The 27523-nt window shown below is 43.4% G+C and overlaps 1 protein-coding gene across 1 annotated transcript in view; it reads left to right on the forward strand.

Moving 5' to 3' along the window:
- The window catches only part of epha7 (eph receptor A7), a 77367-nt gene that overhangs the window by 24698 nt on the left and 25146 nt on the right, over nt 1–27523 (forward strand). The window contains exon 5 of the mRNA XM_028397638.1: nt 2870–3205. Coding sequence (XP_028253439.1) covers nt 2870–3205 — 336 coding nt within the window. The remainder of the gene's footprint in view (nt 1–2869; nt 3206–27523) is intronic.

Genomic DNA, 27523 nt, shown 5'->3' on the forward strand with positions numbered 1-27523 from the left:
ACTGTAACCATAGCACATAGAATGGCTCTCATCAGCGTGGGGAGCTTGCACAGGCTGCAGTGGTGAGTGTGTGTGTGTGTGTGTGTGTAGGTGCAGGGAGTGCTTACATGGTCCCACGTTTTATCATTTGACTAAAGGCTCTTGTATCTTTATTTACAATCTCCAAGAACATTCCTCTGCATCACTGACACATGTAAGGCTGCTGTAAAGCACTCGGAAATTGATAAGACCGACTTAAAGAGGATCAAACTCTGCTTACTTCCACAAATCTGGATGGGAAAAAAATGTGGACCACAACGTTCACACAGATCTGGGGTCAGTCTGATCTAATTTCTGTTCTTCGCCTCTTGTTGGAAGAAATCAGCACTTTGATCTGCGGCAGCTGGAACCTGAGTGAGAATGGCACGAGTGAAATGAGATGTTATCAGTGCTTATAGCAGCCATGGAAATGGTACAATAATAAAAAATAAATCCCAGAGGTGTGCGATCAGGGGAGGCGATCAGAAAACTCTATGTGTGTTTGTGTGTACACTGTATGTGGAGTCACACCCTCCCTTTGTACACAGGGAAGATTGAAAGAGTGGGTCGAGTGTCAGTGCCAAAGCTGAAGTCGAGTAGCGCTATTGGCAGTCACTCCTCTCCACTTCACCTGCCACAGGTGGCTCTTTCATCTTCCCAGTCCACAGCCTGTCTCTTATCTTACCCGATAATCATGAATATGGATGGTGTCCGTTGAGCCCTTGTGTTTCTAATGGGTATGAAAAACAGGGGAAAAAAACACACACACACAACTAAGCGCTGTATTAATGAGGCTAGCAGTTTTGGAGTTATGCATATGCATGACCTATTTTGTTAGTTAATGTGACAAATTTAATGAGTTGCGAGGTCCCTCCTCAAGATTCCCTCAAAGAGGGTTTTTGTGTTTCCCAGAGAACAACATGAAGATATTCTTAAAACATAAATAAAGAGTCGTCGTATAATAATCTTTACGGCGTTAGGAGGGAGTTTATTTATATCAACATCTGGGCCATAAAAGCCAACAGCCTGGAATGTGAAAGATGAAAGCAGCAATTTGTTATTCATTGTTTTAAGAGATGAGCTAATCTCTTTGCCGTTATGTGAACATTTATAGGCAACTGGTCCGTGGTCCTGTGGAGTCGAGTTGTTGTTGTGTGTCAAGTGAAATTGTATATGGCAGTTACAGGGCGGTGATAATCCAGGTTTAAATCTTCTTCATAAATCCGGGTGAGACGGGCTTTAAAGTCTTTTTGGAAGACATTAACTTTTAAGTGCGCTCTGTCTACATGATATACCTTCCTCAGGAAACCCAGTAAAGCCGCTGTCTCCAGCTGGGATGGTTGCATGGTGTATTTATAGAAGTCTTAGCAAGTCGCCGTCTGTGGCGAAGCTAACCATTTGTCTGACCGTGTCTCACTCATTTCCATAGCAGCAGCTGCAGATTTGGCCCTGTTAACAATCAACCAAAAGCCTTTTCGGTCCATCTGGATGAATCACCGGCTATGTTTGCATGCATGAGTACACTGCAAAAAAAAAGAAGAGCATCAGGTTGGTTCAAAATGATAAGATGAGCAAGCAGGGTGCATGCTATTTAGGTACTGACAAAGAAGAATGTAAGGGATCTCACATTCAAAACTGATACCTTCATGGTGCCTTTAGCATGTAGCATTTTAGCAAACGTTCATCATTAACCAGATTTTTGCATCATTGTACAGGTTTGGTGAAAAAAAAAAAATCTAAAGTAGCTACAGCTACCAGATAGTTAACCCTCTTAAAACGGAGCTGTCGCCGGCAACAGAAATTGACATGCGCTGTTCAAACTACTGTAGCTCTGGTTATGTTCGCACTATTGAAAAAATCTCAACGGATTCTGAAAGCACATTGCGTGTGGCAGGGGCAGGAGTTTTGTGGAGCGTAGGAGAGTTTAGTTTTTGTAATCTCTTGTTGTCTTGTTGCTGAACATTTATAGTTGTTTATAAAAGAGAAATTTGATGAAAATTCAAATCAGTTTTTTTTTTACTTGTTATTACACACTGTTCTGAGCATTTATAACATAATAGCAAATATGTGCCAGCTTTTGAAAGTTAGATTTCATCTGTCAAGAAAAACAAAATAATTAATACAAAGAACATTTACTGACAGAATCATTTAAAAAACAAGGCGAACTGTTATGATTATAATAGTCAAAGGGAGCAAGCTAAAGACATGAATATTCCGCTCAGGAGAACCACAACAAAGGCTGGATAATGTAGCACTGAAGCTAATCAAGTGAATAAAAAGCGGTGATTTGGATAAAAATGTTGATAAAAGATTTTGCACGACCAGTTTTTGTCATTCCATTATTTTAGTTTTAATCCTTTTTTCTTTTTTATTCTTGGGATGGAGGAACTCAATGATAAATTCTTAAATGCTTACTGTGTTTAAACCAACGAAGCTTTACACTGTAAAACCTGGTTAAGACTTTTTAGTGTTCATAGTGCAGTGATTTGGAAAGGAAGGTGGTTTGTTGCATGCACGGCCTGTATAATGAGAATTCATAGAAACGGTGACACATAAACTGTGTTTCATGAATCGAATTATTTCCTCTTTGAACGTCTGGCTCTGCTGCCTTAGTTTTTTGCAGCCCTCTAACTCTGACCTTGCCAGAGCTCACTTCCTTCCAGTATACCTGCACCACTTTTTTTTTTTTTATTATAATTGAGTGTCAGTGTTTGGCTCTGGGGCTGGAGCTGGCATGTCCTGTACCAGAGAACAGTGAAAGCACAGATCCAGTCACTGCACACTCCTGGCTGTCACTTTCTTTGGCACACCTTTGTTTAATTCTGCCTTCTTCTGTGTCCACCTCTGACAGGACCTCCCTCGGCGCCACAGAACCTGGTCTACAACATCAACCAGACCACCGTTAGCCTGGAGTGGAGCCCGCCAGCCGATACGGGCGGTCGCAACGACGTCACCTACAGGGTTATTTGTCGGCGCTGCAGCTGGGAACCTGAGGAGTGTGTTCCATGTGGGCCAAATGTGGGATATTCTCCCGCACAGTCAGGATTAGTGGACACCTACGTGACCGTTATGGACCTGCTGGCCCACGCTAACTACACTTTCGAGGTGGAGGCTGTCAACGGGGTGTCGGACCTGGGCCGCACGCAGAGACTGTTCGCAGCAGTTAGCATTGCTACTGGCCAAGCAGGTAAGAGATCTAACATATTATTGATGATGCTGATTTGCACCAGGACAGTGTCTAAGCTGTGTGATGTGCTTTCCTGGTATAAACGCGCTTCTCTGTGGTTGTGAGCTGTCAGCTGTAAATGTTTCTGAGGGTTTGGTTGTGTGCACATGTTTGCTAAGACCTGATTAGCCTAGCTTAGCATTCAGTCTTGTAATACAATACAATACACAAAATAATGGATCCCCCTGATACCCCTGAATATGTGTAACATAATGAAACATCAGAGCTAACAAAGGAGTCCATGTGGATTTGGAGCCACCCTCTAGTGGTCTTCAAAGGAACTGCAGTTTTAACCTTTATTGAAATTATACAAACAAGACACAACACATTGTTTGGAGTGCATAAGAGTTTGTGCATAACAGTTTGTGCTTACCCCAATCTGTATCGCTCAGTAGGCTAGCCGCTAAGCTAGTACTTCATACAACTGTGATGGGCCGACATGAGTCTTTGCACAGGGTGTGCTATCACTGAGCTCCTGCTTCGCTCCAGCTGAGAGAGCATTAGACATTAAGGCCGGGACGATTGACAGTTTAATTCTGAAAACCTCTCATATGCAAACTGCAGTAATGATTCTTCATTAACATTAATGTCTGATGTGATCCACAGTATTTCCAGTATGCATATTACCCCGGATTAATTTAATGTGTATATCAGCTCTGCAGTGGTAAACATTATTAGCTCAGCAATGATGCAGACTCCCAGCGGTACATACAAAAAAAAGCTCGTAGTGTATTCGCCGCCTCGTCTCAAGGGAATCTGTGTAATTAAAAAGCTGCGCTTTGTGGTGACAAAGCCCCGTTTTATTCATTATTTTTATGGATCTGTCCAACAAGATTCTCCTTTCACGCTTGAGCATCCATGAAACATAGTTGGCCCAAAAGACTTGCTAGCTCTGAGTGTGTTGATGAAAAGAGAATGCTGGTCAGTCTGCTGCTCTTCCATAGTCATTATTGATAAACAGTACAAAAGCAAAAGCTGCTACAGTGCCAGATATGTGTGGGAAAGGCGGAGGCAATCAGCTGACTACATAATCAGAGAATATGGTGTCAGGGAGGGGTGGGGTGATATATTCTGCATGGCTCTGTGTGTGACTGAGACAGGAGCTGGAAGGCGCCGCAGTGTTGGACGGCCAAGGACCGAGGAGGCTGACCTGCAGAACAAAAGCATAAACACCGAACAATTAACACATGCTCTTTCAGAGTCACTCATAATTATAGCTGGCATGTTGGCACACAATCCCCCCCAACTAGCCATTAGTTGTTGTGGATGAGAGTGGTGTGCTCGGCCAAGATGGTGTCATGTTTATCATTTTGATGAAGTGGCATCATTTAACACAATAGGATCGGTGCAGTTGGCCCGAATAGTTCCCGAGTTCCTCCTTGTGTTTTATAAGGTACGAGGCATGGAAGTGCCTCTAAAACAGTATTTAGGCTGTGATGCGACCGGCCCTTTGAAAGCCAGACTAATCAAATTCCTTCAGGGTTAGCAGCTCTTCAAGGCTAGTCGACCCTCCCCATCTGTTCCGTGGTTGGACAGCAGGACCAGAATAATGCTGTTAAAATGAAGGCTGGAGATACAGAAGCAAGTAAATCACATGTGCGGGTTTGTTGTACTGGGTGTAGCTTTTTGTTGCCCTTGAAATTCCTGCATGTGACCGTCGATATGGCTGGTTAGGGTTACAAAACCAGGTTATTAGGATTATATTATTTCTAATGCCAGGATTGGTCTCTGGATTAGGTTAGGGAAAGATTATGAATCGAATTGTCTTTATGATTAAAAAAACTATTACTAAAGGATTTAAGCCAAAACTAGTGCTGACTGTCCAGGAGGGCAGGGAGGTGGGTGATTTGTCCAAAAAAAGGAGGACTTTACCAGTCTGTGAATGTCCACAAGGGTCCACATGGCAGACATTGTCCTTACTTTGGTCTTTAAACATGACACTGTGTGTGTGTACACTAGTGATGTGCAATGGTGAGTTTGTGTTGTGACCAATATGCCGATATCGTTAACTGTTGTACCCCACCCGTCACCCGAAGATAGCTGGGATAGGCTCCAGACCCCCATGACCCTGCAATGCAGGACGAAGCGGGTTTGGATGATGAATGGATGGATGGGTAATGAAAGATGCCAATGCAAGAGCAGGTATGTGAGCAGATAGGACCTCTGAATCTCCACACCACAGACCTGTCCTCCTCAGAAATGTAGCAGATTTAGCAGAAAAAGGATATTATTCCTGATTATACTCCACTGTACATACATGAATCGCAGAGTCTGGGTGTCCACAGCTGTCTGTAGGTTCACACACAACGTACAGCTATCAGTGTTAGCTTCATTTTGACAGCCATGTGATTATTCTCCCTTGTTTCCCATCTTCAGCGGACATTAGCTCCATGCCGCCGGGCTCATTGTCCTGCTCACTGGACCCTCACTGTGTCCGGTGCTCTGCTGGGCTGCTGAATGTTTTGTAATTGGATCGTCTGAGCCCCCTAAAACAATCGGTCCTTCCTGGGCAACCATGCAGGACCAGTCATTACGGGATGACTGCATTATTAAAGCTTTTATGGCTCATCATTCAGAATTGATTAACCTTTGCATGGGAGGTGCAGCAGCACTGAAAGAACCTTAAAAAGCGAAGCCCTCTCCTCCAGCCATCCCTCCCATCTCCACCTGCTGAATGATAATCAGCGCTAACATGGGCTCGTAGCTGGGGACTTGGGAATAAGCGGTGTGTGAATGCAGATGGTGATCCATCTGATGAGGAATTCACACCTCCCCTAATTATACCAAAGGAAATGTCTGCAGCAAGGCTGGAGCTGCAAAAGGTGCTGAGTCCTCCCTTATTGTTCCCAGAAACCTAATTACTCTCTCAGCTCTGTCTAAAAGGACTTTAAGTAGTGGCTGTAAGTTTGTAAGCTTGATTCCTCCAGTTCCGTTCTCGTAACGACTGAATAGAAATTTGTGGTGTTAAGGATTTCTCCCTGTTTTCGGCGCCACCCTATGCTGGAAGTTAAGAGTACGTTTCAATCAGCACTCCATTGTGAGTCAGCAGCAGCGCCGGAGGGGCCAACCTCCGAGCCCCTCGTATAGACCCTTAGCGCCTTAGCTTTCCTAAAGCGCACTTGTAAACAAGGCCTTTTGTTCTTCCATCACACTCGTGAGTGGGCACTGCTCATAGAATTACCATTAATATTTATTCAAGCTGGTGTTCACGACTCTGAGCCAGAAAAATCACCATGGAGAAGGGCACAGAAATAGGATTGGAAACTGGGTATGGGAAAGGCTACACAACCTGTGTGTGTGTGCCCATTCAGCTGGAGAGCAGTGAAAAGGGGTTTAGGTGCAATCAACTAGAGGTATAAACAATATACTGAGAAAAAGGAAGAGCCTGTGGAAATTGATTTTAATGTTGACTGCCAGTATTAGCCAGCAGCACACAGCCTGTTACCCTCCGATAGCAACTTTCACAATAGTTAAGCCAGGCTCTGAAGTATTCACAGGCTCCGTGGTTGAGTCGGAGTAGAGCACGAGGGTGTGACTTGATGCCAGATATATTATTTAGACCGTGGTGAGTTTGACCAGAAATACCTCAGAGCTCCTAAAATGCCACACATGCCATTGCATCTGATAAGATAGAGGTGTTTGTGCGAAGCAGACGTGGAGCCTGGATCATCTGTCCATCGGTCAATTTGTTATAATGAGATTCAGACATAACTGGACCACTAGAGCCATATATGTCATTACTGTCGTTCTGTTTGTAAAAGGGGTATGTGGCAAGCAATTAGACGAACCATCTGTCAGTCACTGTGTGTCACAGGCTACTTTCAACCAATCAAATCAATGAATAGCTGTGAAGGAAACACAATAAGCAGCTGAGGACATCTGAAAGCTAGCGGGTAGCTGTTAGCATGTCAGCTTTTGAGGACATTCAGTATACTGAGGAGTCCCTCCCTGCAACTGAATTTACTGTCTGTAGGGGGCGCTTGTGAGGTAGGGCTGCAACTATTTCAATAGTCGACTAGTCATCGACTACCTTAATGACTAATTGACTAATTTGTCATTGATTCCTCCACCTTAATGCTGCTGCTTCAATGTATAAAGCTGAAGATCTTGGGCCAAAGCCCTCGTTTCGTGCTTTTTTTTGTTTTAAACAAAAAATGTGTGTAGGTTTGTGTGTGTGTGACACCACCCATTTGATATTCTTGTTTACTCTGGAACAACCGTTCCTCCCCACCGACCTAACAGAACCTAGGACCTTTTGCACCCAAAGCACCAATCATCCCGCTACACCACAAGCCAGAGAATTTCCCCCTGCAAATGCGTTACACTTGGATGCCATGCGATGACGTCACTAACGACCCATCGTCTGCTAAATTAGTAGCCTAATTGTGAGGTAGCCCAGAATAAATGGGATCCTATGGAGATTTCAATTCGAGCATCATGTTTTCAAAAATAAATTGAGACCCCTCATATTGTTTAATCCTATTTCTAATAGAAGAGCTCTGTTCTGTTCTGTTGGCTGGTACCGCAAACCACAAACACATCCAATGAGCAGCAGTAGAGCCTCTATAGAGCCTTCAGCAGAATACTAATATGTCATAGTTAAATTATCTGAAGTGTAAGAGGAAAGGACAGTTGTGTGTGTTTTTACTTCAGTTCTGATAAATAATTATAACCATCATTACACTCTGCCCTAACACATTCATGTTATTAAAGTTATAAAATGAGTGTCTGTTGTGCTATTAGGCAGTGATCATGTCAGATCATCGCAGTGTTGCGCTCTTCATCTGCCTCTGTTTGAAGATACAAGCCTCACACTTTATTACACCAGAAGCTGACTTGTCTTCTGTTTTTATTTTTAGCCGTTCTTCGCTTCATTTGTTGTGCAACGCTGTAGGACGATGTTCTGGTCCCCCCTCAAGCACAAACCTACTTAGACATTCAAAGAGAACAACAGGCGATTCCCTTTAGAACAATCTCTCAGTGCAAAAAAAAAGAAAACAAGAAGAAGAAGAAGAGGCACACAAAGAGTGTAAGCTAAGCATTTTACTTTGATCAGAACAGCCTCTCTTGCGTGAGAAGCAAATATTCTTGCTTAGTTTTAGTAAATGTCTGATTCGGTGTCCTCCGGTGGTGTTTGTGTACGGGTCAGAAAAGGACGATAGCAAGGGTGATAATTATTTACCACAAGCCATGAGAGCCATGATCATTAAAGTGTTAAATTTTTAATGGGTGCAAATTGATATCCTGCCCCCTCCATGGTAACCTATATGTCCACTTTATTGACACTTTATCATGGCTAAATGGATATTGTTGAGTGCATTTGTGAAAGTAACACTTGGGGAACAATAAGGCCATTGATTTACCCCCTTTCTGTGTTCTAATCTGCCATGGTGGCCTTAAACAGAAGGATTGATTGATTCTGAGGAGTCCCCACTGACCAGTGCCAGCCAGTGTAATTTTCTAGTTAAGCGGATCCGCCTTTGTAGCATTTGTCCCCCGGTTTTACGTTACCTGGGAGCCCATTCTTTTCCAGCCAGCACCCCTCCCTCCGCATGCTCGCAGTAATTTGATGAGAGCTGGGCAAAGCAGTAAGATTCAACAGCTGCAATAAAACTGCGGTGGTCTCAGAGCAGCAGCTCGGAGCACTTAACCTGTAGCTTTTTCTGTAAATGCCTCCTGATTTGTCTGTCACCCAATCCGTCAGCAATGAATAATTTTCATGGAAGGTGCACTTTAATTACTTTCCCATTTAAATGGCATTATCGTGGCCTATCTAGGTAATTAATCTCACCAAGTATCCTGTTTCAGCCTTTTATTGCTGGCAGACGAGCTCCCTAAATCCCCCCCCCCCCCTCTTTTCTCCAGAATCTGCTGTGCTTCAATGAGCCCTCCCTCACAGAAGCTGGCGTTGCCTCTTTCCCCTTCACTTGGTACCCTATCGCAGACATTGGACAGTCCTTTTCTCTCTGTGCACGCAGCCTGTCAGAGCAGCCAGCCGGCTGTTTTCACTGCTTTGGAAAGTACACAGCACGCGGGGCTGCAGGCGAGAATAGGCCTGAGCCAGAGAGCAGCTCTGGAGGGGCTGACACAGCTTCAGATACATTCAGCTGGTTTTACTCGTGTAAACACATAATATGAAAAGACCTCATCTTATTGTAAAATGTCATTGATCTCAGCTGCACTATAGCACTACATAGAGATCCTTCCACTGCTGAAAATAGTCCCCCCTTATTTTTCTTAAATATGTGGCCTGTTTCTGTTTGTTATGCATATTAGAAATTTATTGACAATATATTTGCTGTATATTGTGTCTCACCAAACTCTATAATATATATATATATATATATATATGACTACTGGTACTGGTTTTAACGTAGTGAATTTCAGGGACGTGTAGTTTCTATGCACAAAATGATGTTAGCTCATATATACAGTACATCACGTCTTTGGATGTTTCTGCAACATGAAACTAAATATTACATAAAGAAAACTATAGAAAGAAGGAGTCAGCATGCAGCAGAAGAGTAAAGGAAGACATCAGCACAAAAATGAAAAGGATTGAAGACGTGCAGCTCACAGAAACATCTTGGCTGCATGCAGGAATTTAATTTTTTTTTGTTATTTCCAGGTGGAAGAAAGAGGGCATGTGGTGTTCAGACTATTTATAAAATATAACATTCATCTGCGTTTCACAGAGATGAAGCATAGCTCAATCAGGTCAGTATAAACATGGTGCTAATCGTTGTGTGGTCTGAGAAGTCTGCTTCTGGAGCCTCTCTGTATGGATGTATTGGTCGTGTTATTGTTACTGTTTATGAATTTTTGAGTTTATCTTTGAAACGTCCTGATTTCCTCGTGTTTATTTCCACAGAAGCTCTCTTTGTTTATGTTTCTGGGTTGCTGCGTTATTCATTTGGAACATTTGCAACAAAGACAGACAGACAAAGATATGATTTCGTCTGAAAAAGTTGCCACATTCTGATGCTGCAGCCTCAGCTGGGAATATGTGAAAGTTAAAAAAAGGCAACGCTGATTCACATTCAGCCTCATCCTATAGCCCGTGTTCCCCCGGAGCAGACACAGACACGTTTTAATTATTCAGACCTCTGCAGAAAGAGATTGAGGCAATGTTTTTTTCTTTTTTTCTTCTTTTTTTTTTGGCAGTCAGTGCTGTTTACCTTCCACACAGCAAGCCCAGCGTTTCAGTCAGGCCCTCACCTTGTCTGGATGCTTTTCTCTCATAGATGTCAGCCGCTCTCGTTTATCAGCTCTGGCTTTTGAACAACTTTTATTATTATTTGGAGAAGGTGGCTGCAAAGAAGTTTCCAAATGAGATGTTGCATTATATAATAACATTTTTTGGGGAGGGATATTAAATGTAAACATGAAATGAAAACAAATAAAGATGTCTCTGCAGGCGTTAAAGCAGGAAGCGGAGACACTGAGGAATGTCTGACTGCGTGTTTACATGTTGGCCACAGGCAGGCCCGAGCGGTCGGAGCGGCAGGAGTTAAAGGTTCAGGGACTGTTGATCTGCTGTCAGTGTGGATAAGTTATCAGAGAAGGTCAGATTACAGTGATCCCACAATCACTATCAACTTTTCCTTTTAGTTGTATTTTCCATCCAAATTATCGTTGATATAAAAATAAATTGCAGCTGCGTTTTGCTCGGCTGTGTCACATTTTTAAGCTGGAACTATCAATCCGATTTAGTGCACATTCGTACTGTGTGTACAGGGTGTAAAGTAAACATTGGCCAGCAGGGGAATTGTATAATAACTGGACTTTAACGTATTTATATGCTGTCACATTAACCCCTCAGAACCTGCCAGAGGGTTTCAAATGTTGGAACTTTTCGACAGTCCTTGAATGCATCACGTGTGACACACACAGTGTGGTCCTGTCAGAAAACATGTAAGCTAAAAATTGAGATATATATATATCTATATATAGATATATATATTGATGAATGAGCCCATAGTGACTGAAAATGTGAAAGAATGCTTGGAGTTCTGAGCCACTGATACAACCATGTATATGGTAACAGCACCTGAGTAGATGAGGTTGTGAGGCCCCCAATCCCCCACCCCCTCAACGCCACCACCACAGGGTGACGGATCACGAGCAGGGAGTATTCACTCAGTGAAATTACAGACCTGAGGGGCAGTTGATGAGAAATGTCACTGTCGACAAAAATGGAACTCTAATATATTCCATCTCAGGTTTGTTGGACCCTTATTAATGTCTCCGTCGCTGAGTGCCGCTAATTAAGGTAGTCAGTCTGTGGGTGCAGCAGATGAAGCGTGGGACAAATAAGAGAGAGCGACCTGAGAGTAAAGGATGAGAACGTAGAGTACATATTTAGCAGTGCCATGAGGCAGCCGGAGCACACGCTGTTCTCAACCTGAACAACAATGTCCTCATTGTGGCATAAGCACCTTTTTCCCTTTCTTTCAATTGTTTTTTCACTGATTCGTGAAAAAAGTATACATTCTGGCAAGCATCATTTCTTGCAACATCTCATAATGATAATAAAGTTTGAAGGCAGCTGATGGATGTTTGGAAGGTTTATTTGCTGCGAGGCAGGGTGAAATTAGAAAAGTGCCTGAAAAGGAAATTAAATAAGGGAGGGAGGAAGGTAGCGCTGGAAACAGTGGTTTGTGAAAGAATTTAAAATATCCTAACTCGAGCTCTGCTTAGCAGACATGTTGAGCCTTTTCATACATTCACTGTGTGTGAACAAAAGTAAATGGACACCAGCGGCTTCAGCCTGCTGCTGGTTTGTTTTTAGTTCTTAATGATGCAGTCTGACATTTTATGGTGGAACCTGTCAGACTAACAGTCTGAGATTTCATTTATTAACCGTTGCAGCTTTAGAGCGTTAAATACGTTTTTAGATGATAACTTTTAGGTGTTTGTCGACTTCCTGTTGCTCAAAAAAAAAAGCTTGTGTTGCCCGTCCTGACTTTAAAAGTGACACAATGCCCGGCTTTGTCACCCTTCATCGGACTTTACAAATGCTTCACAAAGGCTGAGCAGGAAGCCAGAAAAATAAGAGGCAGCAAAGACACACACGGTGGCAAAGTGTCCACGTACTTTTGCCACATAGAGTTTAAGAGACATGGAGTTCCCCAAGGCTCTATACTAGGTCCTCAAATGATTTAACATTTTGGCACACTTATAACGTGATGTGTGTGATTTAGGACAGATTGTTGTTTGTGGAGTGGTTAAAAAAAAAAGACTTTACAAAAGATTAACGGGCTGGACAAGAAACCAGTGTGTGGTGGCTGGTTGTCCACATACTTTTGACCACATAGTGTATGTGTTTGCTGCTCTCTCTTTATCTAGTTCTCTGAATATTTGTGGTCGGCCATAGTAACTTATGAATCTAGTGAATCTGTTGTTGACATTTCAGACTATTTAAGTAAAATAAATCTTTTAATGCAGCCTTTAAGAAATTGTTTCCGCTTCCATATTTAAAGCCGCCCTCTGTGTGAAGGCAGCTGGCCTCGGAATGCACCAGCCCTCTGCTTACTGCACACGGGCGAGTGTACGGCCTCAGTAAACACCCAAATACTCGGTTTCCTCGCCTTTCTTTCTGTATCTACTTTGTTCTCTCACATACAAATGCACACACATACCACACACACACGGCCATGGTGCCTGCACCTGTGACTCCCTGAGCCTCTGTCTTTATATGGAACACATGCTCGGGAATGTCACGGCCCTGGCTGCAAATGGCTGCGGCACTTTGCAATAGAGCCATTCGAGTGTTTCATTTCCTGCTGAAGGAGTTAAAAGGACTTCCAAGGGTAATAAAAAGCCAAGCAGGGCTGCATACCGTAGGTGCCCAATAGCAGAGAATTCCTTCTACTGGACAAAAGCACACACACACACACACACACACACACACATACACACACACACACAGCAGCAATCCACCGTCAATAGCTAAACTTTGACCGCTGTATCCTGTAGGCAGTGGTGTTTTGTCTGGGTGCTGTGTGAGTGTGTGAGCTGGGGATGGCACAGAGAAACCTGAGCCTGTGGGTGACCTTTGACCTATAGAAGAATTAAAGCTACATATTTATTTTGATTCTAAGCAATAGATCAGATATTGATGATCGATCAAATGAAAGTTATTAATAAAAAAGTTATATTTCTATTTTCTTAGGTTAGCTAAAGCTAATTAAACAAAGACATTTATAGTTCATGCTCGGTGAGGGTTGCACCCTCTGTCTACTTGTGTTTTCATTCATCACCAACACGTTGACGTCCTTATGTCTAAATGGCTCTTCTTGTTTTTCAAAGCAGAGCTGACCCCAGTTCTGGGTTTTTGGACCCACCTTTGCTTTGTTTCGGTCCTCCATCACCTGTTCTCGGCCTAAAGTCTGCTTAGAATGCAGAAGGAAAATGACAAAAGTCAGGTTTTGTTTTATGTCAAACTACCAAAAAACGTATTTTATAATTGTATTTTTTTACATTTTTTATATCAAGGTTAAAAGTATGGTTGTCAGGGCTTTGACCAATGAGCCTGGAGACGCAGTGGATACTGCCCTGTACTGTGTTTACTGTGGTTTCTGACTGAAGATGACCTGCACAGTGTTTGTTAGAAAGCTTCTGCTCTGTTTGTTTTCCTTCTTCCAGAGGCCTGAGATGGTTGCAGAGCTGGCAGAGGGTAACACACTGCTGTTGTGTTGGGATTTTTTTTTGTGTGTGAGCATTACTCACTGGTGCTTTGTGAGATGAAAAAGAATCGAGGGGAGATTGACAGCTCGGCTTTTTTTCCGTCTTTCATTGTCTCATCAGCATACTGTCTCCTGCAGTGAGGAAAACTAATTATGTCTTCAACCCCCTGCTTCACCCCCACCCCTCCCACTTTTATTCAGATCATCACACTTGGAAATCATAATGAGTTTGTGGCAGACCACTTTTGGCTTTGGAGAAAGGAAAAGGGGGTGAAAAAAAAAAAAAAATCAGAAAGGTCCGTTTGGTTTTTCAGGCCGTCGGCAATTACAGGCGACCTTTTGACCCTTCAAAGCTGTCGCCTCAAATTCTTTCAGGGCCTGACGAAAACCTTCAGTCCTGCACACCTGCTAGCATCTGTACTTCCACTGCTTTAAACCAGAGCTGGACCAAAAACCTTTGTGTTATCAAAGCAGAGGGAGCGCGCGACAACCATCTGGTCGCCTGCTTTTAATTATTTGGTATAAAACAACAGCAGAAAGAAAGATTATGGCAGCCGAGGATCTGAGAGGACGCTGGTTTTTGGCCCGCGGAGCAGATGGGCTTCACATCACATCTGGGGCAGGAGGAAAGTTAGTGAGGGCAAAAGGGACGCTGTGACAACGTACCGCGGCCCCTCCCCTCGTCTCTCTGTCTCCGTCACTCTCCGTCCGTCCTCTCAGAACTCCGCTGCATCCTTGGACGGCTTGGGGACAAAGACACTGACTGAGGTCTGACTGAAGCCCCGTCAGCCCCTGCCGGGAGAAAATAATTGCCCGTTTAACCTTGCGATTTTAGAGATGGTTGACAAAAATGTAAAAGAGCATTAAAACATTGCAGCTGGAAACAGATCAGAGGCTGTGAGAGGCAGCTGGTTGTTTTTTTAGAAGGCAGAGAGAGACGGACATTAAAAAATACAGTCAGAAACTTTCACAGTTTGTGATGTTGAGTCAATTTAATGTATTTTACCTCATTTAATGTTCCAATCTTACCACCTCATCTAATTTCGTGGTGTGTTTAATGACCTATTAAGGCTGGTGCTGGTTCAGAAATGGATGTTTCTGCGTGTCTGTGATGGAGCTCTTCTCCTATAATTGGATAAATCAAATATCTTTATATTGTTATTTTCTCACATATTTTTTAGAATAAATCATTTATATTTGATTTTTTTTTATTGAGGCGTGTTTAGAGATTTAAAGCTTTATTTTTCCTTTAATGAATGATCATTTAGAGGTGTAAGAATATTCGTCCTCAGCTCTCAGCTGTTCAGTTTGGCCTGACTTTTTTTGGTTCGCTACACCCTATGAAGCAAGTAATTACCGTCAAGTTAGACCAATACACTCTTAATTAGGTCAATGTGTGAGCCAGTGGAACATACCAGAGCTGCAGTGATTAGTTAATGAACTGATTAGTCAATTGACAGAAAATTAGAGACTGGTAAATTAAGTAATCAATTCATTTTTTTTAAAAGTGAAAATGTCAAATTATTGCTGGTTGCAGATTTTGAATCTGAACATCTCTGTATTCTGAGCTATTCCTGGAAAACAATCAGCGATATTATCTAGTTATTGCAACCTTAGAACTTGCTAATGCATTTTTTGGAAGCATTGTAGTTTACTAGTGAATTAGTGCAGCTGGAGGATTGTGGGACACAATGCTGTTCCAGGAAATATCAGACATGCCTTCATCATTTGCCAGATCATCGTCATCATCATCCAAAAGCATCTATTTCAGAAATGGATTTTGATGCATCGTCATAGAAACATGGCTGCAGGTGTCCAGGAATAATTCACTGTGCTGGCAGTCGCTGGATGACCCCCATCCATCCCTCTGTCTCAATCCCTCCCCCGTCAAAAAAAAGTGCTGTGAATCCATCATGTTGCAGCTTTTATGTGTTTTTATGCTTAGAAGCCATTTTTTTTTATTATTTTCTGTCATAAAGAACGGCTATTCTTCTGTATTCTCCAAAGAAAGATTACATCTAAATGAAAGCTGGAAGAGCCTGCATCCTCAGAGACACGGCTAATTAAATTTGTAAATTCCTCCCAAATCATGTCCCTAACACGCTGCTGACTCGCCCATCCGATGCTGCCAAAAAGTGTGTCACAATGTGTTAAGACCAGCGTACTTTGGCAGCCTGGATGAGAAACCCGTGTGTTTTTCAGCAGGTTTGTAAAAAACACTCAAGAAGAGAGCAAGAGAGAGAGAGATAATGACTTATTAACATCACAGCATTATTTGATTTTGTCTGCTATGCAAAATTAAATGACATCCAGATTTAATGCTGGATGTTTTTCAGCTAATCCTCGGCTGTCTGCTTCAAGTGAAATCACTGTGGAGACAAGTGCATACAGTGAAGTCACACACACACACACACACACACACACACACTTCTCCCAACACATTCACGCTGTCACCTCCAGCTGAAGTATAGGTAGCTCATTTTAAATGGTGTGAACACGTCCGGCATTTACATCAGAATAACTCACTAACTCTCCAATTAACTGGTGACAAAGTGGATTGCAGGTCGGCTAAGTAAACACGCCGGATGTCTGACACAAAGAGGCAAAAGCCGCTGTCTGTCTTTGTCCCAGAGGTAATTGGGATGGGAGCTCTGGGAGAAGCAGAGCACCCTGAAAAAAGCAAAGCGTCCCCTCCTCCTCCTCCTCCTCCTCCTGCGGCCCTCCCACTAAGTCCTAAGTCCTGGTCTCCTCCTCACCGCCTATCAGGCATAAATCACCAATTACAGTAATGGCAAATCCTGCAGCCAATACACAAAGGCTGACAATGATGTGACACCTTTGCCGGGCTTAATCAGGACGTCGAGCTTCATCTCTCAATTTGCAATCCCACTGTCAATACGCAAACTTTATAAGCTGCTTTGGCCCAATTTCACAACAAGCCGTGATCCTGTTTGGATTGTGTTAGAAGTGTCTTTGTGTCTTCACGGCTGTTAACTCAGATTTTGGAAGTAGTTATAGCATAAAAACTTTTTTACAAACTCTGCTCCATGTCTTCTTCTTCTTCTTCTTCTTCTTACTTTAACAACAATAGAGGCCTATTTTCTATCACAACTCTTGGACACACTGTGTTTAATGCTAATATTTCCTGTAAGCGGACACATTTTTGCAGCACTGATTCACTTTGTGACAAAAGTTAAGGAAGTTTGGGAGTGTAGCTCTGGAAACAGGAACAGTCGCAGGACTTTCTCCACTGGTTTGTCACAATATATTGATTTATTTACCGACACACAATCAATCAATTATGCAAACAGTCATCAGCAGATCTGCAACATTAACATTTTATACCTTCTCAGCTGAAAAAACAGACCTGTTACACATGGTGTCCATTTACTTTTGGTCACATGGTGTATATAAGGATGGCTTCTGGCTATAGTACAGTGTAGTATGGCTGTAGTGCTCCTACAGCCATGATGGCCACCATTATTGGTGATAAGTTCCCATGTTTGCGTGAACGCACGTCATCGTGCAGCATCCATCACACCGACAGCAGACGGCTGCTGGTGTCATCTTTGGCCTGTTAGCTTGTTAACAAGTTTTGTGACCGACTACAGTAATCCATAGTCCTCTTAGAAAGTTATGATGTCAATCAGGAACCTGCTTAAAAAAATATTCCAGTCTGAAAATAGAAAAAAGAAAAAAAGAAAATCAGCTTTTCTGTTATTTTGTTAAACCAGGCTGGAGCAGATTTTTAAAAACTCCTTCCATCACATCAGCATGGGGGACGACGACTGACTGGCTGATGTATGACTGCTGCTGCAAGGCCAGACACAGCCTGATGTACTGTACGAGTGTGTGTGTGTGTGTGTTTATGCTTCACACTGCTGGTGGTCCCCTTCTAGTAGGGAATCTGCATCACAAACAACCCAATGCCCCCCCCCCCCCTCCATCCACAGCCCCCCTGCTGCTGCTTTCTGAGGCTGAATCCACACAGCTCTGCTCGGATCCCATATACTCCCCACTCCCATATAGATATGAATGGTCCCACCGACTATTCTGGAGTTTAATAGTGAAGGATTAAAGCAATTCAGACGGGTTTACAAAGGACAGGCCTGGGCTGCTTCTTTAATTGTTCCTCTGTGACTAATAGCTGTTGTGTCAGGAGACAACACAATGTGTTGGAGGCATTGACTGCTGATTATTACCATGTGGAGGCTGGGAATTTATTTGACCAGAGCTTGGGTTGGATTAAGAAATATCTTTTTATTTCTTCTTTGTATGGACGTACTTTGACAGCTTCTCTCTGTGCTGTACCTGCTTCCTTTCCTCTCTCACAGAAAAATATGATTTCTATCAAAAAAAAAAAAGGCAGTTAAACTACAGATTGAGCTCTTTCGTTTTCTTTCTTTCTTTTTTTATGTCTGGCCAATCTCCAAACTTTAATCAGCGCGCTGACTGCAGTACTTTCCACAGGCTTGATTCATCTACTCAGGCTGCAGATTTTATGTGACCGTTCCCTGCTTCTCTCTCTCTCTTTCATAAGCTCACCACAAAGCCATGAAACAGCCAAACTGAGAAAACATTAAACAGCTAATAGAGCTGTTACACAAAGTACCTTGCTGGATTGCTAAATGGCATCAAGTGCCACCTTGTTGCTCAGTGTGTGTGTGTGTGTTAACTTTTGAAAGTCCCCTTCTATGATATCTGTGTTATTTTCTCCCCAGCCTCACTTGATGATCTCTGACATCTCATTAGAGTGTCTGTTATTCGTATTAGCTTCGCTAAAAAAAAAGGAGCACTCAGCCAGCCCAGGAACAAAGCAGTCATTATCAGGTCACAGAGGCTTATAAATCGTGTTTCTGAGTGCTGGAAATTAGCACAAAAGCAGCTCGTAAAAGAACATCATTAGACATTCTCTGTGAAGCTAGCTAAAGGAGCTGCCATAGACTGCAGTTCCTAAAGTGGCCACTTGAGGGTGGCTTCTAAATTGTCTGACTTTACAGCAGGTTTTCTTCGTACTTCTGTCTAAAGATGGGGAATCTCATTGCATCAGTATGATCTGACAGCTGAGAATTGTTTGAATTATTGATTAATCGTCCATGATTAATCGACTACTGTATTGCACTGTATGCATACTTTATTTGGATTAAATGGGTGTTTGGAATGTGCTCAAAAACTCACCAGATTTGGCACACAGGTCAGGCTCGCGAAAAATGGAGATCTGAAACTGTTGCCGCAACTGCGACTTGCAAAATGGCTCTACAGCGCCCCCTAGAAATTGAATATATTCTGCTAAGACTCTTCTAAGAGTGAATTGCCCTTAAGGGGTTAGGGGCCAAAAGTTATCAAAAACGCAGCACTTCTCACTCTGCACGCATTGATATGCTGCTATGCTACAGTCACTGCGCCACCTACTGGCCGGAGGACAAGGGGCGATAGAGGAAGTGGCGGCTGCGAAACCCCGCGGACCGCAAGGAGTGCGAGGGCCCGTCATCGCTGCTTGCAGCTTTAATTTTTGTTTGTTATCTTATTGCCTCGTCATCTTTTGACAGGTGGTTCATTGTTTAAAATGATTTCTAAATTCAGACGGATACTGTGTGGAAATTGGCCGCATGCCAGAGAAACAAAGTACAAAATATGAGATTGTTTTCCCAAGATACTTTTTCAAGGCTAATTATCTTTCAATAATGGCATCATTATAATGATAGGAAGCCCGGGCTCCGGCGATGTTCACCATTGTACCGCCATCTACAAACAGTTCTCCCCCGCTGAGTCTGTGATGTTCAATACATCACTGCATATATTCCCAGATTTATTATTTGTTTTTTTGTGTGTGTGTTAGGTGGTGCTGGTGTTTAGTTTGCCTTAGCTCCTGCCTTTTGACAGCCCTGCTGAGAGGTGCACTTGTTGTCAGCTGTGGGTTCTGTGCACAGGTGAAGAGAGCAAACAGCCCAGAGGAAAAAGTCGAGTCGGGGAAAAAAGTGAAAGTCATGACCCTGACTGAAAATAGTCTGTGGTGGATGGACAAGCCAGCGGCTGAGTTTTACACATTTATCCATTATTATGAACACGCTGTTATATGGACAGAAGTGTTTAATGGCCTCCATGTTTCTGGCTCTCTGTCCAGCCCATTAAGCTTTTGTAAAGTTTGATGAAGGGTGATGAGGTCAGGACAGCAAGTTCTCTCACACTAAACTATACTGTGTGTCGAGAAATTAGTCGAGAAACAGGAACATTTTCAGGATCTGGTTTATCCATAAAATGACTGAATACATTGATTGATTGATGTGTGGACAATCAATCAATAATGCAAACAATCATCAGCTCCTGATCTGGTAGACTGCGGCATTAAGTGTCCGTTTACTTTTGGTCACATAGGGCACCTGTCATGCCATAAATTATGCATTCATATTATTAAACAAGTAAGATATTCTTTTTGCTGTAACGGTGGACATAGATGCTGAACATGGCTACTTTTACAACCAAAAACCAACCAATAGAAAGCTAAAGCTGGAGTCCATTTACTTCTGTTGGTTTAATGTACATTTGATCATCCTTCTTTTGAAGAAAAAAAACAAACCCTTCAGTAATAATGGGGGCGTTAGAGGTTTACGTCTTGATTTCCCAGTTAATCAATCATTCATCATATTTTAGCATTAGAGGGGGGAGGGGCTTGTGGGGAGAGCGGTCGGGTCTTTGTAGAGCGCAGCGATGTGACCTGAGAGCCGATATGAGCCGAGCTCAGCCGGGCAACCTGAGAGCGGCCTTTTGTCTCCGCGAGCAGCTGATCAGTCAGCGCGGCTTTGGTCATAAACCCGTTGGGAGGTGGGTCCAGAGTCGGGGAATAATCAGCTCTTGTTAGACGTGGCAGCTTTTTAGCACTGCAAACAGCTTTTACATGACACTTGATAATAAATCATAGTTATGAATTTGATCTAAACAGATTGTTACGCGCAGTGAGTTGTGACAATTTTTTATTTTTTTTTTTCAAATTCCACCATATTCGTGCAGTCACTGCTTGTCTCTCTCTGTGCTTAGCAGTCATTAATCATGACCAGTTAGCAGCTCTCATAACATAACACAACATAAAAAAGGAAGGCTGCGTCTCAGGAGGCCGGTCTTTTAAAGGATCAGCGGTGATACACTCGGGCTGTCACCTCTGTGGACTTACCCAGGACAAATACGTGTTTTTTTTTTTTTTTTTTGTCGAGTGTGAAGCGACACACCCCGTCGTGAGTGTGCTGCCGTCTGGTTTCCTTGACATTCTGTCATTTGCTTTTTTTGTCTGAGCATAAAGAAGACATCAAGTGAGCTCATAGCAGACAGCTGAGTGATAGAAGAGCTCACTGATGATGACAGACATGAAAAAGCCAATCCCAAAAACTACAGTCAGCCACTAAGTAGGCTTTTGTGCAATCTCTATCTAGGTTTTTTTTTTTTCTTCTCCCACATGCTGTCTGGCTGGAGGCCTGTCTGGAGTGTCTTAGCCTGGTGGGGTGGTGGTGGTGGTGGGGGGAGTTACTCATCATGTGAGCAGCTGCCAGCATCAGGCCGTCCCCTTGATTACAGGGCTGCTGCTGCTGCTGCTGCTGAGTCGGCTGGGCGTTCCGGGCTTATTCCTTATCACCAGGTGCTTTTAGCCTGGCTACGCGCCGCCCGATTTCCTGCAGATGCAGTCGAGTGTGCGCACTCCAACGAGTTGTATGGTTTCAGCGTTAGGTCGTTATCGCCATCCGTGTTTTCTCAATTATTAGAGCCGAGTTCAAGCAGAGGAGGAAGCGTGAATGTGACCCGAGCATTGGAAGCTAACTGTGTATGTTCTGTATTAGCTCATGTACTCTGGAACTCCAGGTGATTGTTTTAATGGCTGCACACTGGGCCGGATTAACCTTCTATAGGGGCAGGAAGGAACTCGGTTGGCCCCTGCTTCCCCCCCATAGCATAGTGCATATGATGTATTTTGGCAGTTTTTATGCAGTTTTTAGGTTGTGTTTTACCTTTTTTGCTGGGTTTAGGTCATATTTGGGTTGTTTCATCATGTTTTTGGGTCCTTCTGGCTGGTTCAGCTTGTATTTTGGCTGCTTTAACCCTTTACAGGCTGTTTCTGGGCACTTTTGGGGTGTGACTAGAGTTTCTAGGTTTGTTTCCATGTTGAATTTAGGCTGGTTTACACATATAAGGTGATAAAATCCCACGTCGAGGTCTGCTTCATAAGGCTCTGGCCACATTTCCGTGCTCCAACTCAGGAACAAAGGTGAGATTCTCATCACATTTCACATTTGCTTGAACAAATCCCGACTGTATAATAGAGTCCGGACCGACATGATGGATTTAAACTGCGGCTTGACTGGTTGGAGGGTTCTGGTTGTAGCTGTCTCCTGTTCATTTTCCTCTTTCAAAGATGAAGGTGATGTCCTAGAAGGAGGTGAGTTTGCAGGTTTGTCCCTCTTGCTGTGCGGCGGATTGTTTTCTGTGGTCTTGCAAAATGAAATATCAAAACAGCAGCCCAATAATAACCAAAGCTGGGATGTGTGTGTGTGTCTGTCACTTCATCTGGTGGAGGACTCAACTTGTTGACAGATTGGAGGCGCTCAGCAACCTGACTACAGCTCTGCACCTCACGCAACTGTCCACAGCATTATGAGCCGGGTCATTTTCAATTTTTTTTTTTTTTTTTTTTTGTTTTTGGCTCAGCGATATGATTTTACTGTGTGTAGTGTCTTGGAGAGCTGCAGGCCTGGCCCAGATCTGCTGGCAATCAGAAGTGTGTTGGACTAGACAGCTCCGTGCAAAATTACAGAGGCGGCTGGAGGGGGGCCCTGGATGTGATTTCCCTGCGATGGAGTCTGTCCAAGCCTGTGATTAAAGAGCATATGAGCACTGATTAATACGATCATCTTCCTGATGACAGACGTATTTCTATAATAAATGGATGTTTATGACGCCAGCAGTCATACAGCATGTCCTCACATTCTGCAGAAACAGCAGCCCCCGGGTTTCATTTGTAATTTCTAACATCTCTTATACCGGATGCCAAACTATCAGATTTATTTGCTGACGATAAGGCTGAGTTAGGAGCAGCTGCCTCTGTGTGCGAAACAACAGATAGAAAGTGTGACTGTAGAGGTTGCAACCTCAAAATAATAGCAGTGCCTCAGGATTCTGACCTGGTGCGCGCCATCAGTCCGCGGCACAGCGCATTTTTGCGAATTATCTCGGTTATCAATCCCCATGGAGCTCAGATGTCCAATCAGGATTTCAGATTGGAGCGCGCAAGCACCCCCTCAGGCTGTGCTTTGACATTTAAGGGAAGCAGAGAGGTGAAAGGCCGTTTGGCTGCTTAGCAGCTCCTGTAAATATCCACAGTCAACCGCGTCGTAATCGTCTGTGTGCCTTTTCACTCCACAGCCTTTGTTTTATTAAGATAAACGATAAAGCCACTGTGTGTGTGCATATCTCTGCTTATCCTGGTCATGTATTTGAAAAGACATGCCTTGCAGCTGCCTGCAGCACAAAGGTCAGCGAGGAAGCGGATAAGCAAAGCCAAGCGTGCACATTGTAACAACTACCAGCGCCTTCATTTCTCATCTGGCCCGCGCCTGTTTGTTTCACAGTGTATTCCCTCTGACAATCCGAGGAGTTAGATGGCATCATTATAACACTGCTCACCAGCAGAAAAGGATTTGGACAAGCATGGCATATTTTTATGACTTCATCAGGCCGTCTGGGCAGCCAGTTCTGCAGATCTCAGGAAATTCGGCAATTAAGAGTGGAAGCTATCAGGCTGTACATCACGCAGCCAGACAGTTCCTGGGGATTTACTCAGATTAAGTGGATTCAGATGGAAAACGGTCTGTGAACAAAAGCAAGGTTTATTATTTACTGTACAAACTCAGAGAGAGTGTTGTTGCTACCCAGGGACCTCCCCTGAAACACCTCACATCACATTACATCCAGCACACACACACAGATGCTAGCCTGCTGTGTGTTGTGATCATAATTATGATTTCCAGATTAAGTCAACAGATGTCCTTATTTGACTGCCTTATTACAAACAACGGGTCCCTCATGTGATCAGCTGAAGTTTATGACTGTGGTAAAAAAACGCACACACTTCGTTGTCATGGCTCGCTGACTAACATCTTCCCAGCTCATCATTAGGACCTAAAACGACCTGCTCTCTGTGAGACACACACAGTTCACACCTGGCATTATTAAAATACGACTCAACCCACTGCTTGTTTGCTTCACTGCAGATATGCTGTGTGAGGGGAAGATGGCACTAGCTGTGTGTGTCCCCACAGGACCTCAGAATTCGGGGGTTATTGAGGTTATTCCAATGGACAGGAAGCATCTGGCTTGCTGTATACGCTCATTATTAGTGTTTTCTTTCAAAATTTCTCATCCCTGAAAATACCTTTGACCTTTCATCATCACTAAGTTTTTGTTTCTTTTCACTCCTGTCACATTTTAGTCACTGTGGGCTCATTTTTCACTGAGATGTAAAGTTCAGTTTGGAAGCTATGGCAAAAAGTAGAGGGGGAAAGAAGAGAGCAGAGACATGCCTCCGTGCAGGAAAGATTCGTTATAAAGACATACATGATTTTAATGTTTTGCCTGAATCTTGATAGTGCAAACCGTTCATTTTTTAATGTAGACTAAAATGGGCACAATGAAATATCATGAAGCGTCAGGAGTCAGGAGTGCAGGAGTTCTCATTGTTTTCAGTTTAAAACTGTAAAATTAAAAAAATGTGACTACTGTCTGCACCCAAGGGATGCATGACAGTGTCAGAATTTCATCATTATTGGCAGATGCTGGCTTTAAATAAGCCAAAATAAACTTTGATAGGCAGATAAGTTAACCCTGACTTAAACTGTCTATGTGTTTGTATGATATGAGTAAAAAATACATATGGCAAATTGATACCGCTTAGATTTGTAAAAGCCAAACTCTCTTTTCTAGCTTCAGACGTGAAGAAAGCACGGACTGCTGCTAAGAGCCGCTGATGATAGGCTGCCAGCCCTGCACCTTAATTTGGAACACTGACACAGGAAAAAGCTGAGTGCTCCTTCAATAAACGGGCCCCCCTGCTGGTGTAACAATTATGTAACAAAGCTGACCAGTGATTTCTGCGTCTGTTACACCACTGAAAGGCATTTGGGTATTATATGAGAGCAACCGGCAAACGGAACAACTTCCTGTCAGGAGGCGTCGGAGGGGCAATGATGCACAGTGGTGCCTTGTGTGTGCATGTCAGTGTCGCATGAATGCAATTTCCCCCCGCTGACCTTCCGCTGCGGTTCTGATTCCCGGCTTCACTGTGGAGCGCAGGCCTATACTTAAGCTGTTAGGTGTGGGTGATGCACTCAAACACTAAAAAAAAAAAAAAAACATTTACTTGCTTGAGCGCAGGGAGAATTCAAGGAGAGATTCTATTAAGTGAAGACATTTTCATTGACACCTAATGTGTTCTCTTCATGGCCACAACACAACCCAACATCATTTGACAGGCACATCTCTATCAGGCCGACAAAAACTTCGAGGCAAAAAGAATGGTACTGGATACCTCTCTGTTGATCCACAGAACTGATGTGAACGTATGATAGAGGGGTCCTTGAACTGGAAAATAATGAGGGGGGGGGGGGGGGGGGTACGATAGCTGTGTTAGAGCTGTCAGTCGTGAATGCATTGGATATGAATTAATAATCATCCCATCACCTCTGGAGCTGTCAGTCCTATAGAACATGAAAGACCCAGCCTAGGTCTCCTTCAAATCAGGCCTAGCTAATTGCTTTCAAGCGGAGCCGCCTTTGACCTCCCTGCATGGTCACTAAAAAGGTGTCCCCGCCTCGACCGGCATTGTTATGCAGCGAGCGCTCCGTCCTCTGCCGGGCCTCTTTAAATCTCTGTTTTCAAACATGTGCGGTTCAAGGGTATTTTAAACACATCTGTCTGTGCTGCATGAGAATTATCTATCAAAATATTCCTAAAGTCATATTGTTGGCCATTGATGTTTGCCCAGATTCTTTCTAATAAAGAGTTTGTAGAGGACTTGGTGGATCGGGGTTTGGCTGAGAAGTTTAGAAAGTCGAATAGAAGAGGTGGTTCAAGGCCGACCCAAGACCGCATAGGAGGGGGTCCCATCTTTGACTTGTCTTGGGAGTAGCCCCTGGCTTAAGTTGCTTTAGAGGTCTGGGTGTCTCTGCTGTTGATATATGGATCAATAGAGATGATCAGATTTGTTATTGGGTCTCAGGAAAGAGATCAGAAAACCAAAACAAAGGGCTAAAAGAGGCATAAAAAAGTCACGACCATGGGTGACACCACAACAAATCTGATGCTATACCCCCTTCACATTAGCATCCTCCATCTTTTAGTTTGTGACTCACTGAGCATGCTCCAGTTACTAAAGGGAATTCAGCTTTGTCATTCGAGTATGCTTCAGGTGTGTGGAGTGGATAAATGGCCTTCAAAATGAACGCTAGTTTCAGTCCGGGCAGCTCTGCGGCCAGACAGGTGGAGAGTAGCAGAGGGACCGATGACACCTTTCCACCCGCCCCCACACGTATTCCACTCCACATCCACAGACAACTGAACACCTACGCACCTGTGCACAGGCATCGCAGCTGTGAAAATCAGCAGTGTTGTATGAAACTTGGTGAAAAGAGTGCTGTGGGGATGGCAGTCAATGCTAAACTGACAGATGGTTCGTCGGATCCACCCAGGAGCATTTCCTTTAAAAGTACTGGGCGTCCTCTCAGATCTTTGGTGGTCGGTTCTTGGGCCACCTTTAACTTATTGTCTCAAGGTGATTTTATATCGTGTCCTCAAGTAATTCACGTTTTTTTTAGGATCTTGTGCAGAGTTCAGTCCTTAAAATGTCACTTTCTCTTGAGCTGCCAACTTTTAACTGCAGGCACTTTCTGCTCAGTTATGTGGAGTCACAACATAAAGTAGAAGTAATCTTGATTATGCCATACCTCGTTAACGTCAACCCGGCCCACAACCAAACTGTCGCCGGTCTTTTTTGTTTCACAGGCTGCTGGAGATGATGTGTTAAAAAGGCTTCAGCCACATAACCAGACTCCCCATCAGCTTTAAATATCCATCTCTGCGAGCGTGAATGTTAAAGGTATCAATAGATGTCAGTGTGTAAAAATACTTGATATGATGGAGAACAGAAGCAGCTGGAAAAAAAAAGCCGGGTTTAAGTATATTAACAGAGATTATGTCAGAAGCAATTTGCTGAAAAATAATAATAAATGTTGGTGGAGCATAAATCCTGGTCCCTGAACGGATTCATTTGTCAGTTCACCTTCACTCTTCTATTGGTGCCAGTCACATAAAATATGCACAGTCTGCAGAGTCACCGTTTTGTTCTGCTGTGTGGAACTTTACAGCACATGTGTTTGTGCGTTTGTTGGCTTCCTGTTTCAAAATAAAAGCTAAAAAAAGAGCTCTGTAGTTTAGTGTGCAAGAACTAATCTGTCCTGGGGCCAAGGCCACCTGACACCTGATCATCACCATCATCATCATCATCATCATCATCATCAGACTTAACAAATGCTTACAGGACTGGATAAAGAGCCAG

The sequence above is a fragment of the Parambassis ranga genome, chromosome 24 (genome assembly GCF_900634625.1).
Source record: "Parambassis ranga chromosome 24, fParRan2.1, whole genome shotgun sequence".
NCBI lineage: Eukaryota > Metazoa > Chordata > Actinopteri > Ambassidae > Parambassis > Parambassis ranga.